Source organism: Mastomys coucha, unplaced genomic scaffold (assembly GCF_008632895.1).
Source record: "Mastomys coucha isolate ucsf_1 unplaced genomic scaffold, UCSF_Mcou_1 pScaffold23, whole genome shotgun sequence".
Taxonomy (NCBI): domain Eukaryota; kingdom Metazoa; phylum Chordata; class Mammalia; order Rodentia; family Muridae; genus Mastomys; species Mastomys coucha.
The window spans coordinates 32,553,427-32,568,819 of NW_022196906.1; the positions used below are offsets into that span (position 1 = coordinate 32,553,427).

Genomic DNA, 15,393 nt, shown 5'->3' on the forward strand with positions numbered 1-15,393 from the left:
TAACCACTACTCTCTACAATATGAAGCTTTCTTTGACTAAGCTTGAAAACAGTGCAAATCTATGGATACAAATATAAATATACATATTTAGAAGTCCATTTGAAAAGATTACCATTTCATAAACGCATCTTCAGTAGGTTTTCCGTAAGATTATACCCATCCTGCTACCCATGGGTTTGGATTGGTTCACAGCACCACGTAAAATATCCCCCTGTGAAACAGAACACAAAGCCACGAAGTGAACAGTTGATTATACCCTTAAACACCCCTTAGATTATTGCACCAGTGAGGACATCTTGACTTGCAAATTGGCATTGTTGAGTCTAAGTAATGATATCATTGATGTCCTTTTATATCTATCATTCTGCATAATGATTTCCCATACAATGAATGATACCCAGGAGAGAGAAAAAGAGAGATTATTCTTCTTTTCAAGAATGATTTCTCTGTTCTACAACTAAACTGTATTCTTCAGAAATATGGTCTTTCTATCTGGTTTTGGTGGGTAAGCAATAGCACTAGCATTATATTGTGTTGTTTTAGGTATTTGCCATGTGTCACAATGTTATCATCAACTTACTTATAGTATTTTATTTAGTTGTCATAGCAACCTGATGAAATATGTGCTCTTAGTTACCTTCATGTCTGTATAAATTTCAAACATAAAGCAAAGAAAGTTTAGCTAATAAAATCAATTATACTGAATTCTTAGAAGGACCCTTATGTAACAATTCCTAAATATTATAAAAGTGGAAACTTTGGAAGGGGAAAATTTTATAAAATGAAGTATTCCATTACAGATTATTGAACTGAGCTACTGTAATTATTGAAAAATTTCAGACAAAGGAAATAGAAAATACAGAATGAGAATATATAGGACATTTCTACTTAAGATGTGTGAAGTAGCTCACCTTTATCTAATGGGAACAGCAAAAGTCAGAAAGCCAACACAATTTCTTGACATAGATTCAGCAAAGCTGAGTCATGTGACCCAATTGCTGTCCTGTTGTCCTTCCATTTGAATCTTGGTATCCCAATTGCTGTCCTGCTGTCCTTCCATTTGAATCTTGGTATCGACATATTGCATAGTAGCTTGCACATGCTAGGGGGGTTGTTTAATATTGTACAACATGGGGATATTGGATCACTGGGAAATTTCTTATGAACTATTTATGCCTCTTCCAGGAGTACAGACTTCTAATCTTCCCCAGGAACATCCTGAGCATACTATCCTTCATGTTCTGAGGGAGATATCCTTATCTGGGCATATTTGAAGGTCTTCCTTATGCACTGGAAGTTGTGATTCAAATAAAGATACCAGAGATCTCCATATGAGGCTCTGACTTAAGACACTCTGGGAATATCTGCTTCTCTACTTACTCTGGAACAAGATAATTAGAATAAAATAAACTTTTAAAAAACGAACAAGATTCGGTGGGCTAGAGGAGTTGGCAGCAGATCAGATTAAAAGCATCTTCCTATTGTATGATCAGGCAATTGCATGGCATAGAAGATTGGGGGCCACATATGGTATGCCCCTCCAGGAAAAGGTACAACAACAAAATTAGATTGCTGGAGTTACCACTGCCCTCCCAAACAGAAGCTTAAACTGATGGACAAAGAATGGTGTGGATAAATGATAAAGAATGAAGTATTAAGACGTGGCCCTCCCCATAGAAAAGTTAGCTTGTGCAGGGCCACTGCAGTATTGTATAACCAAAAGGAACAAATAATACTAAGATAAACATAAAATTAATTCTACAAAGTTATAAACATTGCATTTTGGCAAAAATTTAATAATAACTGCAACATCTTCGACCTGAAAATTTTTCTTGGGGCTAATGACAATTAACACTCTGACCATGAAGAGTTGATAAGTTCCACTGCTTGGAACACTACATTTTGTGTAGACTGGCTTGGAGATTCTCTTTCTATCTAGTGTCTTTGAAACAATAAGAGCTACAAGCCTGTCTGGCAAACTTTCTCAAAAAATGCCTCTAGATTCTTAGAGTGTGGGGTTGATAAGGAAAAATGATAGTAAAAGATAACTGTGTTCTGTCCTGGTTTATCAATGATGATAAACATGTATGATCAAGAGGAAGTTCAAACACATGTCTGAGAACAAAAATGATACGATCTAAGTTTTGAAACAACATGAATCTATCCATGCCTACTGAGTTCTGCACAAATAAAGAACATTGACTGCCAGTCAGTCAGACTGCAAAAATGCCTCTGACCACTGAGACTGTCTCACTTCTCCTGTGTCCATGTCTTATCTCCTCTGAGAGACCCAGCCTATGCTGAGGCTCTCCCCTGGTAGGAAAGGAATGAGATAATGAAACATATTTCCCCTCAGATATGGATACAACACAAGAGATAGGATCTTATTTTGAGGCTTGTTTTGGGAGTTGTACAAGCCCAAGGGTGAATGAAAATCTTTGGTAAAATTTTAAGTCCCTTAGGAATTAAAAGTAGATCTTGGCTCATAGTGTAAACAAAGGCCTCATACTCCCTTTGTACACCATTGGTCTGTTCTCAAGGGAAGGGAACAAACACGATTTCATTGTGTTTAAAACCTGGTAATATTGTATTGATATTATTATACTTACATTGAAACTTCTCTGTTTCATAAAGTTGCAAATTGACCAACATGAAAACCTTTTCTCTGTTATGAAAAAGTAGTGAAAATCCTAATCAGAAAATGTACCTTAGAATTCAAAAATATTTCTAAGATACTTTACTAATTAAGTCTTAGTAACAACAACAAAAGCCTCATGAAATACAAATCCTGAAAATTTTATTTCAAACAAGAATAAGGAAATACCAATGTTTTCTGGCTCAACAAGGGTGAGTTTGTGAAATCTGTGTACCTTAATGTCATATATATGTATAAATGGAAGTTCAAGGATATAAGAGAGGCCCATTTCTTTCCCATTTATTAAACTTTGAGATGAAAGTACAACTGACATAAATATGATCTGGATAGGAAGTAGAGATAGTTTAAAAGTATAGTATGAATAATTCTTTCCCCAAGTACAAAATTTTTAAATGTAGATTTACAACTTTGATTCTGTCATAAATAGTAGTTAGTAACCTTGCTTATTGTCAGAGCCCTTGTGTATGAAAAATATTTGACTCCTTTTCTAGTACTATCTAATCGAAGTAGAGGTCAGCACCAATTGTTAAGACTTCTTGCTATTTTTTCCTAGGAAACAAGAAAATCAAATAAAGTAATGATGTGAAAGTTGTTTCTGTACCTTTTCAACTTTCTTATACCTTGGCTCGTGAACCTTCACATTTTCATGAAATGACCCAGACTTCATTCATTAGTTTAAGTAGCTGAAGAATACTGATTTATTTATTTGGTTTGAAAAGAATGTAATAATGGAAACTATACTACTCATGCTCATGAGAAAGGCAACTTCTACAATTTGAGATTGAGGTACACTTGAAATTTTCCTGTGAGTATATATATTGGTGGGAAGAGATATATATGTGATGAGTTAAATTGTTTTGTAATGAATGTAACCCTGTGTTATGCCTACAGATTCCAACTGAAAAGAATGGCTTTTGGAAATAGGTCTTTTGTGACTGAATTCATCCTGATTGGCTTAACAGACCAGCCCAATCTCCAACTCCCTCTGTTCTTCCTGTTTCTTATAATGTATATGGTAACTATGACTGGGAATTTGGGTTTGGTAATTCTAATTGGACTGAATTCACACCTTCATACCCCCATGTACTTTTTTCTTTTTAACTTGTCTTTGATAGACCTCTGTTACTCTTCAGTGTTTACACCGAAAATGTTGTTGAACTTCATATTAAATAAGAATATTATCTCTTATATGGGGTGTATGACCCAACTCTATTTTTACTCATTTTTTGTTATTTCTGAGTGTTATGTGTTAATGTCAATGGCCTATGACCGCTATGTGGCCATCTGTAATCCACTCTTATATAATATTGCTATGTCCCCTAAAATATGTTCCTATCTTATGCTTGGTTCATACTTGATGGCATTTTCTGGTGCCATGGCTCACACAGGGTGCATGCTAAGACTGACCTTCTGTGATGCAAATACCATCAACCACTACTTCTGTGACATATTACCTGTGATGCAGCTCTCCTGCACCAGCACCTATGTCAATGAACTGGAGGTTTTCATTGTTGTGGGCATCAATATTCTTGTGCCCAGCATCACAATTTTTATATCTTATGGTTTCATTCTCACCAGCATCTTTCACATCAGCTCTAATGAGGGCAGGTCCAAGGCCTTCAGCACCTGCAGTTCCCACATAATTGCTGTTTCTCTCTTCTTTGGATCAGGTGCATTTATGTATCTTAAACCCTCCTCAGCTGGGTCTATGGATGAAGGAAAAATCTCTTCTGTCTTTTATACCAATGTGGTTCCCATGATGAACCCCTTAATCTACAGCTTGAGGAACAAAGATGTTAAAGTTGCCCTGAGGAAAACTTTGAGTAGGTGGAAACTATGATAAAAATAGCATTTCTATTTGCTTTTAGTTATGTGGAAATGTATCTATTTTATTAAGATATTAGATACCGGGCGGTGGTGGCGCATGCCTTTAATCCCAGCACTTGGGAGGCAGAGGCAGGCAGATTTCTGAGTTCGAGGCCAGCCTGATCTACAGAGTGAGTTCCAGGACAGCAGGGGCTACAGAGAAACCCTGTCTCGAAAAACCAGAAATAAACAAAAACAAAGATATTAGAGATGAAATGTTTTCCTATTGTATTGTGTAATGAATCGATATACTTTCAATTTTTTTGCATGTTTTGTTAATAATAGCTACTCCTTTCTCTTATGATTTATTAACCTACTTTTTCATGTTAAAAACTTAATCTATTACATTTTAATTATTGTTATAAGTATCTTTCTTAAAAAAGACAAATTATTCATTAATGATCAAACAAATGCTGAGATGAAATTGTGCTCATATAATAAAAGTGTGATACTTTTGTTGTATTTTAATGAACTCACAAATAAGACTAAGTCTACCTTTAATCTCATCATTCAATTTAACAAATGAATATCTCAGGTAGAGATAAAGTTCCACAAAAATTATTAATGCAATACATTTTGCTGTTATAAACTATAAATGTTGAGATTGTTGTATTTTTATATTCATCATTGTACCAAAAACTCACATTAAAGATTTTTCATATATATATATGTACATATATATTTCTGGATATATGAAGTATACTGATGTGCACCAAGTTTTATTATAATTAAAGTGTCACAATTATTTCAACACAATGCCTCAAGTAAAAGAATGTCATCTTTCTTAATTTCTGACACAATTTTTATTAGTTTTGTTTCAGTAAATGTGAAAAATGGAAACATACAAAACCACTATTCCTTTAGAAAGCCGACTACTTTGGTTTTAGATAATTAACACATTTACCAGGATAAATGGTGATTTTCATTCTGTCAGAAAACAGCTTTTTGTTATTGTGATTTAAAAATAGTTTGGAAGTGATTGCCTTATAAGCCAGATTTTTGCACAAACATGATCAAAAATATGAATTTGGAACATTTTTTGGTGTTTGATATTTAAGAAGATCATTGTAGGAGAGGAAAAAAATCTAACAACATAACCTTATACCCTAACAGACCCAAAGCCAAAATTATGTGAGTTCCCTCGCTACCAGGTTTTCGAAGATACATTTCAGCCTAAATACATATGTTTTATGTAAGGTATTGTATTATCATCTACTTTCAAAGTTTTGAGAAACTCTATTCAACAATGGTTAAATGATGATTATATTTGAATGTAAAAGGGAAACAGCTACATCTGAGTGGACTAAGAAACTAAAACATTGTCTGGTGAGAGCATTCATCAGGTAAAGGTACCTGCTGCAAGGCCTGATGGTCTATGTTCAATCCCTAGAAACCAACATGGTGGAATGGAAAAAAGCTGATTCCCAAAGGCTGCCTTCAGAATTCCATGTATGTACTTTGGTGTGAATATAACACATGAATTAATCTCTAATTAATTTAATAAAGAATCAAAGAGGAACCGTAACTAAAAGTCAAATCAGAAATTTAGAAAATTTTTAAACATTAAAATTGAAGCATCCCACTATGTTTCATCTCCAAATTAAAGGGCCTTAAATATATTGAACTTTCTAGACTTTTCTAAGTAGGATGGATTGAAGTTATTGGTAATAATAAAATATTAATTTCTGTCTGTCAGAATATCTGGGACAATAAGTTTTTCAGATACCTGGACTTTTTATCATCCAAACACCCTGTTTCCATTGGAAAAGCTTAGGCATCTGAACACAAATGGATAATTCAGTAATCTGAGAGAAAATTTGTTCTCAAACCCAAACTACTATATTCCTTTTCTAGAATAAGAGGTTGTATTCTCTTTACCTTTGAGAAAACAGACCAAATAATTGTGTTGAAGATAGTAATCAATTAACAATAGGCAGCTTTGTACTACAATAACATTCAATATTTTGATGTTTTTGTCATAACTTTGTATTTATGTGTTGATAAGTTTAGTATAAGTAATTGTTAATTTGTTCATTGTGATTAGATATTAGCCATTGGCAACATCGATTTTCATTCCAAAATTTCTATTTGTGTAAAACAGCTGACCTCTCTTTCAGCTTTTCTTTCTCCTATATGTTTGCTACTTTTGAGTAAGAGACTTTCCTTAGAGAATGGACAGAATTTGTAATTATGCAAATAACATTTCCATTGTTTCTAATTGTCCAGAGCTGGGGTGCACTTAACATCATTATATATCCGATCACTAATTAGACTGTCTATATTTAATTATCTTACTAATTCTTCATCCAACAAATATCAAAATATAAATAAAATTTGTTACAATTTTAGAAAACATTTATTTTTATATGAGTTTTTGTTCTTTAATGGAATTTGGAAAAATAATTTTTAAATGTAAGGCTAAATTATTGCAGATGATATATTTGATAGCTTTTTGTTGTCAAGTTAAAGGTGTACTTATTTGATTTTCTTTTCAAAGAGTGGAAATTCAAAATATATAATGTCATTGAAATAGATCTGGTGATGGAGAGATCGTTTATATAGTGTAAGCATTTGCTACACAGGCATAATGATCTGAGTATGGAGCTCAGTACCCTCATTATAATAAATCCAGGATTTATTCTTACAACTTAAGAGCTGCATAGTATGTGCAGGCAGGAGGAACACTGGATCCTGCTGGCTAGAGACCACCTCCATATTTAGTGAGTAGGACTCTATTTCAAATAACTCAGGGTGATAACAAAGAGAACATGAACCCTTTCTTTGATGTACGTGTGTGTATATCAGAAAATTAAATACAACATACAGAGAGAGGGGGGAGAGACAGAGAGAGAGAGAGAGAAAGAGAGAGAGAGAGAGAAAGAGAGAGAGAGAGAGAAACAAAGTGTGAGAGTGTGAGACAGAGACAAAGAGACTGAGATACACACACACACACACCACAGAGACACAGACAGAGAGAGAAAGAGAAGAGAGAGAGAGAGAGAGAGAGAGAGAGAGAGAGAGAGAGAGAGAGAGAAGATTGTCACAGTTAAGAGTAGAATGGAAGAAAAGCATGTGGATCAGTTGTTCCTACGTTTAATAAAGAACATGTTTTTAAAACAATACCAAACCTTGGACATACAGGATGACATAGAAAACTTGATGCCTTCTTATTAAATACAAGAAATATTTGGTGACTTTATCTTGAAATTATTTAATATGAATTCTTAATAACTAAACTGTTAGCCCGTTTCTAAAGCAATGTGATCGGAGTATATTCTGGTAAAGGTTTACGAAAGCGCCAATGGAGTTTTGAGTTGTAGCCTTTTTCTTTCTCATCTTCTACTCTCTTTGAAACATCATTTTAAATTTCTCTTTACTATATAATCACCTGGCACGAATATTCTGCACTATGTAACAAGCAACGAATGCCCATATTTTGTACAATGCTAATATAACTAAAGTTCAGTAAAAGAAAATCAGAAAGTTAGATGTCCATAATGTTTCATGCTGATGCATTAAATGTATAAAAAGATATCAGTACAAAGCAAAATAGTTCATGACCACAAAGTTTAAAGTTATCTGAAGAAAGCCTACATTCTGAAGAGAAAGATAAACACACACACACACACACACACAGACACACACACACACAAAAAAAAAAAAACTGGAAAAAATAAGCTGTATTAGAACAGCCAATAAGCACGTGAAAATTAGAAGTGAGCCAAACATTATAAAACAGGATAGTGACAGCAACTGACTTTCAAAATTAAGCATAAATGTGGCAATGTCAGATACATGCTAGAAGACTGGGTTAAAAAATAGATTCCATTTTTTTATGCCTCCAAGAAATGCAAATTAATGGTAAAAACAAAAGGTGCCTAGAGTGATATTTTAGAAATTTGAATTCCAAACAGCAACTAAAAAGCAAATTAGTTTATTAGTACTCATATTTTAAAAAATAATCCATGATTATTCAGATGGACAAAAATATTAGTTCATATAGAAAATCATAAGTCTAGAGGAGATTACACTTGTAAACATAAATTTATCAAGCATTAACGTACCCAAATCATAATGTCAATACCCCATGTCTATCAACAAGTGGGGTGTTCATGCAAAAATAAAATTCAGAATTAAATAACAGCATAAATCAAAAAAGTTAACAGAAATGAAAGGGATATTTGTGTAAACATTAGAAAATACATTCTTCTCAGAAATCCTTGGAACTTTTTAAAAAATAGATAATATTTTAGAACATAAAAATTGTTTCAGTTAAAACAGAAAAAACTGTTGAAAAAAAAAGAAAAAGAAGAGAAAAAGAAAAATGTGGTTTCTGTGGCTTATCTGATTACAGTGGATAAAAACAGAAATCAAGAATGTGAGAATATATTAAGTCATAGATATTGAGTAATAAAACACATGTCTTAATCATGAATGTTCTAAAAATTTACACCAGAAAGGATATATTAGTAGAACAAAATGAAATGAAATATAATATAACAGCCCCTGTGGGTGTAGGAAAAATGGTAAATCATAGAAGTGAAGAGCTAAATATTTATATTTTGAAAATTAGAGAAAATGTTAAAAAAACTTAATAAAATAGCTTAAGGTTTTAGAAAAATAAAAATGAATTAAACCCCAAATAAATAAGTGGAAAGAAATAGTAAATATTAAGACAGAGACAAGAAATGAAAGGATTGTGGGAGGAGGTGACTGGGAGGAGGCAGGGAACGGAGCTGCATGTAAAGTGAATAAAAAAAGAAAGAAAGAGAGGAAGAAAGAAAGAAAGAAAGAAAGAAAAGAAGAAAGAAAGAAGAAAGGAAAAAAGAGAGTGAGGAAGAAAGAAAGAAAGAGATAAAGAAACAAAGATAGGTGGAAACAAAAATGAAAATAGAAACACAAAACAGTAAAGAAACAGGTACTGGCTATTTAAAATATAAACAAAACTATTCCTTATCCATATTAACCAAAAGAGATAAGGCACAAATTAATAACATTAAAGATAAAAATAGGTGACATTACAATATAGTTTGATGATATTCAGAGGATCTTTGTGGCATATTGAAAAAAATCTAAATTACTAGTCTAATTCTAAAAGTACTTAAAACAAAGAATAAGTTATGTGTTTATCTTACTAATAAAAGAGTATGAAGTATTTTTTGGTAAAATCTAGTATATCAAATTCACAACAGGTCCCAAAAAGCATTCACAATGACCACTTTGTTTTATTCCAAAGATTCAAGGATAGTTCAATATAAGCAGTTCAACAACATATTAAAAAGCTTATTCACCATGATCAAATTATCTATATAAAATAATATCCAAAATAAGAAGTTTTTGGTCTGTGAAACTGAATAATATCACATATTAGTAAGTCAAAGATGAGAATTATGTGATTATGTCTTTATCCATTAATACTTCACTCATATCCAAGCCAATTCCACTTTCTGGTCATTGTGAATACAGCAGTGTTCAATGTGTATGATTATATATCTCTGTAGTAAATTATAGAATCCTTTCAGCATGTATTCATGGATAATGTAACTCAGTCATGGTACTTCTGCTTCCAGCTTTTTCTTTAAGATCCCCTACACTGATTGTTATAGAAGCTGCACCAGTTTATATGACACCAAAATGAATAAGGGTCTCTCTTTCTCCGTATCCTCATCAGCATTGTTGTAATTTGATTACTTGATGTTAGCCATTCTGACTGGAATAAAATGGGATATCAAAGTGGTTTTTAATTTCAATTTCTGCTAATTATATTGAATAATCTCAAAAATGTTTATTATTTTGATGATCATTTGTATATAGCTTCTGTTTCGAGCTTTATTTTTTCACCAATCTGCTAGGGTTTAGCAATATAAAAAATGATGAAAATATAGAAAAAAGACACACAAACATACAAAAAGAAACAAAACTATCATGAGATTAAGTTTTCATTATTTCCACTAATATATAGATATTACATATACATATTTCATTTACAGATTAATCTTTGTTTTTTAACCACTAAATAACAAGTTTGTTGACTGGAAAAGGTCAATTTGTTATTAAACTGTTAATGACAAAGCAGAGTTGCTGTACCATAAATGTGATTTTATTTGAATGTTTTAAGAAATCTGTATGTTTATTTAGCCCCGGCTGGCCTGGCAATTAATATGTAGAGACCAGCTAGCCTTGACCTCATAGAGATATACCTGCCTCTACCTCTTGAGTGGTGGAATCAAAAGAGTGCACCACTTCACACAGAATAGGAAATGTAATTTTCGGTTTACAGGGTCTGGATATATTGTTCAGTGGTGGAGTACATGCCTAGCAAGGCTGATTTCTTGAGTTTGATAGAGATCCATAAAAACAAAGCAACAGTGTGAAAAAATATTTTGCAAAAGGTGACTTTCATGTAAGAACATAGAAATAATGCAATAGTAGACAATAATGGTAGTAGACTCTGTGGATATATTAACAAAGAGAATAAAACAAAGAAGCAGATTTCCCTTAAGAGATGAAGGTGACTGGCAGACAGGAGTTCAGTATTGGCCCAAGCAGGGAGAAAGTACATTCCCTAAAGAGGAAGGCATACTGAATAGAGAACTAGTCCCTAAAGGTTTAGACATACATCCCAGTCAAGCAAGCAAATGCAATAGCCCCATCCCCTCTTTATATCTGAGGCCCATGTCCAGAGAAGAGGCTGAGAGAGCCCCTTCCCTACTTTCCCTAACCACAGGCACATGTAGGATCATAGTAAATTATGTAAAATATCTGGTGTCTCGCTCAGTGGCCAGGATGGTAAGAAGAAGAGCTGCATGCTTCCCTGTGATTCTTCAGTGTTAGGAAATATCTTGTGAATTATGATCAGGAGTTCAGAAAGATTTCCGAGTTTAAAATATTAATTTTGTACTACATCACCTTGGAATCAAAGACATCTAAATTCTCCTCAGGATACCAGGGTAAATAAAACCCATTAAATAAGCAAAAAAGTGTTCTCAGCAAAGGAGGGTAAGTTTTGAATTCTATGCTTATATTCTACTTTTTCATTGACACTTCCACTTAGATATCTCTAACCAAAAACGTGAGACAAATTTGTTTTAACCCATATGTTTATGAAATGCTCAACAATAAAACTAATTCAAATGTGGCTTTTTTGTACATAGGCCTGTTTTTATTCGGTTTTAATATATATGCAGTGAGGTGTTCTTAAGATGTACTCTCTTAACAATTCAAGTTGACAATCAGGCATAATTCCTGTTAATATGTTGAATAGTAGATCTCCAGGTCTAGGCATCTTTCCCAATTTAATGGATTTCTTTTTAACACATAGTTCTTTTATTTATAGCTTCTTTTCTTTATTCAGGCCTTTATACAGTGACATGTGATCTTCCTTTACTCTTTAATACTGAGTTTTTTCTCCCATTTGCTCTAGTAACTAACATCCTTTGTCCTATATGGGTATCCTATGTCCTGTATGACTTCTATTTTGTTACAAAACACTTAGATCACACATATGATAGAGGTCATAAGTGTTTTTTATTTTAAGTTTGAGCTTATTATGTTTGCAGTAAGGCTTTGTGTTGATCTGGAACCCAGTATCCAAGATCTTCCTTTCTTTTCTAATCTGTAAAGTCATAAAATTAAACCAAAAGTCACTGAGAAACATCCTGAAAACTGGGAGGAAGATGTTTATAGAGTCAATAAAGTAGGAGTTGCTTTTGGTATCCTAATCAACAAGTTCTACTTCAACAGACAGAGTTCATTTCTGAATGTATGGGTTTTGTTGTGAGAGGGCTGGTAACTAACCTGGAGAGGGATCCATCAAACCGGAGAGGGAAACTGGAAAGTGAAGATAGTTTTCTCTAGAGAATTTTTCTTTACAAGTATGGGGATTCTAAACACTTAACATAAGGAATGCTGCAGCTGACTTCAAAAAGCTGCATTCTAGCAACAGTACCTGACAAGAAGCCCCTGACTGTCCATATGTGGATGTCACTGATTACCATGGCCCCTACTTTCTTGACTATGACAACCAACTGAAGATTATTCCTTGTAAGGTGGATCACAATAACTGTATACTAAACTGTATACTTTTCGATTCGTCCTGATCTCTATTTTGTAATGAATTACATGCTGAGAAAATACATGTACAAGCTTGCACAAACACCTCCCTCCCGTACAAACAACCATACATACATAAACAAACACACACACACATACACAGAGAGAGAGAGAAACAGAGACAGAGACAGAGACAGGGAGACAGAGACAGAGAAAGACAGAAAGACAGAGGCAGACAGAGACAGGCAGAGACAGGAAGATACAGGTAGAAACAAAGACAGACAGAGAGACAGAAATACAGATGGACAGAGAAATAGACAGAGACAGAGAGAAACAGAGAAAAAGAGACAGGTAGAGGGACAGAGTCAGAGACATGGAGACAAAGATACAGAAACAGAAAGAGACAAACTCAGTTGAACCTCAAAAGCATTTTAAATGTGATCCTTTCAACTCATTATCAATGGAAAAGATAGCTCTCTATTTATTATCCAGTCTAAGCTAGTTACATTTTGAAGTATACGCAATAAACTGTTGGTTTCCTTTTATAAAATGTTAATTTGTCAACACCTGCTAGTCCCCTTAAGCTACCAGAGTAGACATATAGTTCTCTACATTAACTATTCCTAGAATTAAGTTCCTTTTATGTTTCAATTCTACAAGGGACCAACTTAGATGTTCAGTACCATGTTACTCTATCCTCTTCTATCCCAATGAGAGGAAGGATTGAAGAAACTATACTGAAGAGAGAAAGGGCAATTCGAATTGGCACATCCTCCTTTACCCTTCTCCCTTTGTTTTTCTAATAATTGTATTGAATATGACAGTACTCTAGTCAGCTTGTATACCCTGTTGTTGATGCTCTAAAATATATTTAATGTTTAAAGAACAGTATGCCTTTGAGTAGTGTTATATCATGAAATGTGGTTGTTTTACTTTTTCAAATTAATAACTTTCAGACATATCTAACACATTCCTCGACTAGATAGGAGAATTTGGGGCATTTTGTTCTTTTATGTTACCTAATTTCATCTTTTTTCTTCATATAGATTCTTTAAGAGAAGAATGGCTCTGGAAAATGCTTCCTTGGTCACTGAGTTCATCTTGATGGGGTTAACAAACCAGCCTGATCTACAGATACCCCTGTTCCTATTCTTTCTGGTGATGTACATGATAGCTACATTAGGGAATTTGGCTTTGATCATGCTGATTGTTCTGAATTCTCACCTTCACACTCCCATGTATTTTTTCCTCCTTAACTTGTCCTGTATAGACCTGTGTTATTGTTCAGTCATTACACCTAAAATGCTAATGAACTTTGTACTAAAGAAGAATGTTATTTCTTATGAGGGATGTATGACCCAGTTCTATTTCTTTGCCTTTTTTGCAATTTCTGAGTGTTATGTGCTGACAGCAATGGCTTATGATCGCTATGTGGCCATTTGCAATCCACTCTTGTACAACATTGTCATGTCTCCTAAGGTGTGTTTTTATCTTATGATTGGTTCATATTTGATGGGGTTTTCTGGTGCCATGATCCACACCGGATGTATCCTAAGACTGACTTTCTGTAATGGAAACACCATCAATCACTATTTCTGTGACATCCTCCCTTTGCTCCAGCTCTCCTGCACCAGCACGTATGTTAATGAGATAGAGTTGTTTATTGTAGCAGGAAAGGATATTATTGTACCCACTGTGATCATCTTTACCTCTTATGGCTTTATCCTCTCAAGCATCCTCAAAATAAGCTCCACAGCAGGCATGTCCAAAGCCTTCAGCACATGTAGCTCCCACATAATTGCTCTTTCTCTGTTCTTTGGATCATGTACATTTATGTATCTAAAACCCTCCTCAGCTGGGTCTATGGACCAGGGGAAAATATCTTCTGTCTTTTATAATATTGTGGTCCCCATGATGAATCCATTAATCTATAGCCTTAGGAACAAAGATGTTAAAACTGCTCTGAAAAAAACCATAACCAAAACAAAGTTTTAATCAGAATTTGGTATCATTTTTACCAATATTGTATCTATATGCTTTAGTGCCAGATAAGGGCTTTATGTGATTGTATTTTTTTCTATACCATCTGTACTTTAGAAAACATTTGTTAAATAATATAAACATTTGATTGAATTTTCAGCAATATTATTTATAGCTATATTTGCTCTTATGAGAGATACTTAATAAAATATTTACTTCCTCCCAAGCAAGAACATTTTAATTAACTAATAAAGATAGCTATGATTGTGTATAGTTGATAGTTCAAATTCAATTAATCTGTTTGGTGAATTTTCAGGTTTATAGTTATATTTATTCATAGTCAGACTTTGATTTATTATTTGTATTATTTGACAGACAAAATAATTGCTTACACTATTCAATTTTCACAAATATATAAAATTTCACTTGCTTCCTGCTAATCAACATTGTCCTTAGATATACACCATCAAGCTTGATGTCATGAAAAGTTCATATTGATATATAGATAGTCTATGTTTATTGTTCAATTTTGAAAATGAGGGAAAAGTGGTATTGGTGATCCTTTTTCTTTACATTATACTCTACTGTTCTCTTGCCTTAACCCATTACTTCTCTTTGTCTTCCATATCCTATTTCCTTCAGTTTCATGTCATATACATTTAGGTTTAGATCCTGAACATGACACAAAAATATGTAATCTGTCTTTCTGAGTCTTATGTATTTAATTTAACCCAAAGATTTCCAATTCTATCCATTTTCCTGCAGATAACACAGTGATACAGGTTAATAAACTCCATTGAGTTTATAAATACCACATATTCATAATTCATTCACCCACT

General features: G+C 33.5%; 2 protein-coding genes across 2 annotated transcripts; both read left to right on the top strand.

Moving 5' to 3' along the window:
• The first annotated feature begins 3,563 nt into the window (after positions 1-3,563).
• LOC116072099 (olfactory receptor 8B3-like) lies at positions 3,564-4,496 on the top strand. Its single transcript, XM_031343346.1, has one exon. The coding sequence runs from the start codon at positions 3,564-3,566 to the stop codon at positions 4,494-4,496; it is 933 nt and encodes a 310-aa protein (XP_031199206.1).
• A 9,140-nt stretch (positions 4,497-13,636) lies between these two features.
• LOC116072176 (olfactory receptor 145-like) lies at positions 13,637-14,569 on the top strand. Its single transcript, XM_031343497.1, has one exon. The coding sequence runs from the start codon at positions 13,637-13,639 to the stop codon at positions 14,567-14,569; it is 933 nt and encodes a 310-aa protein (XP_031199357.1).
• Positions 14,570-15,393: the final 824 nt, after the last annotated feature.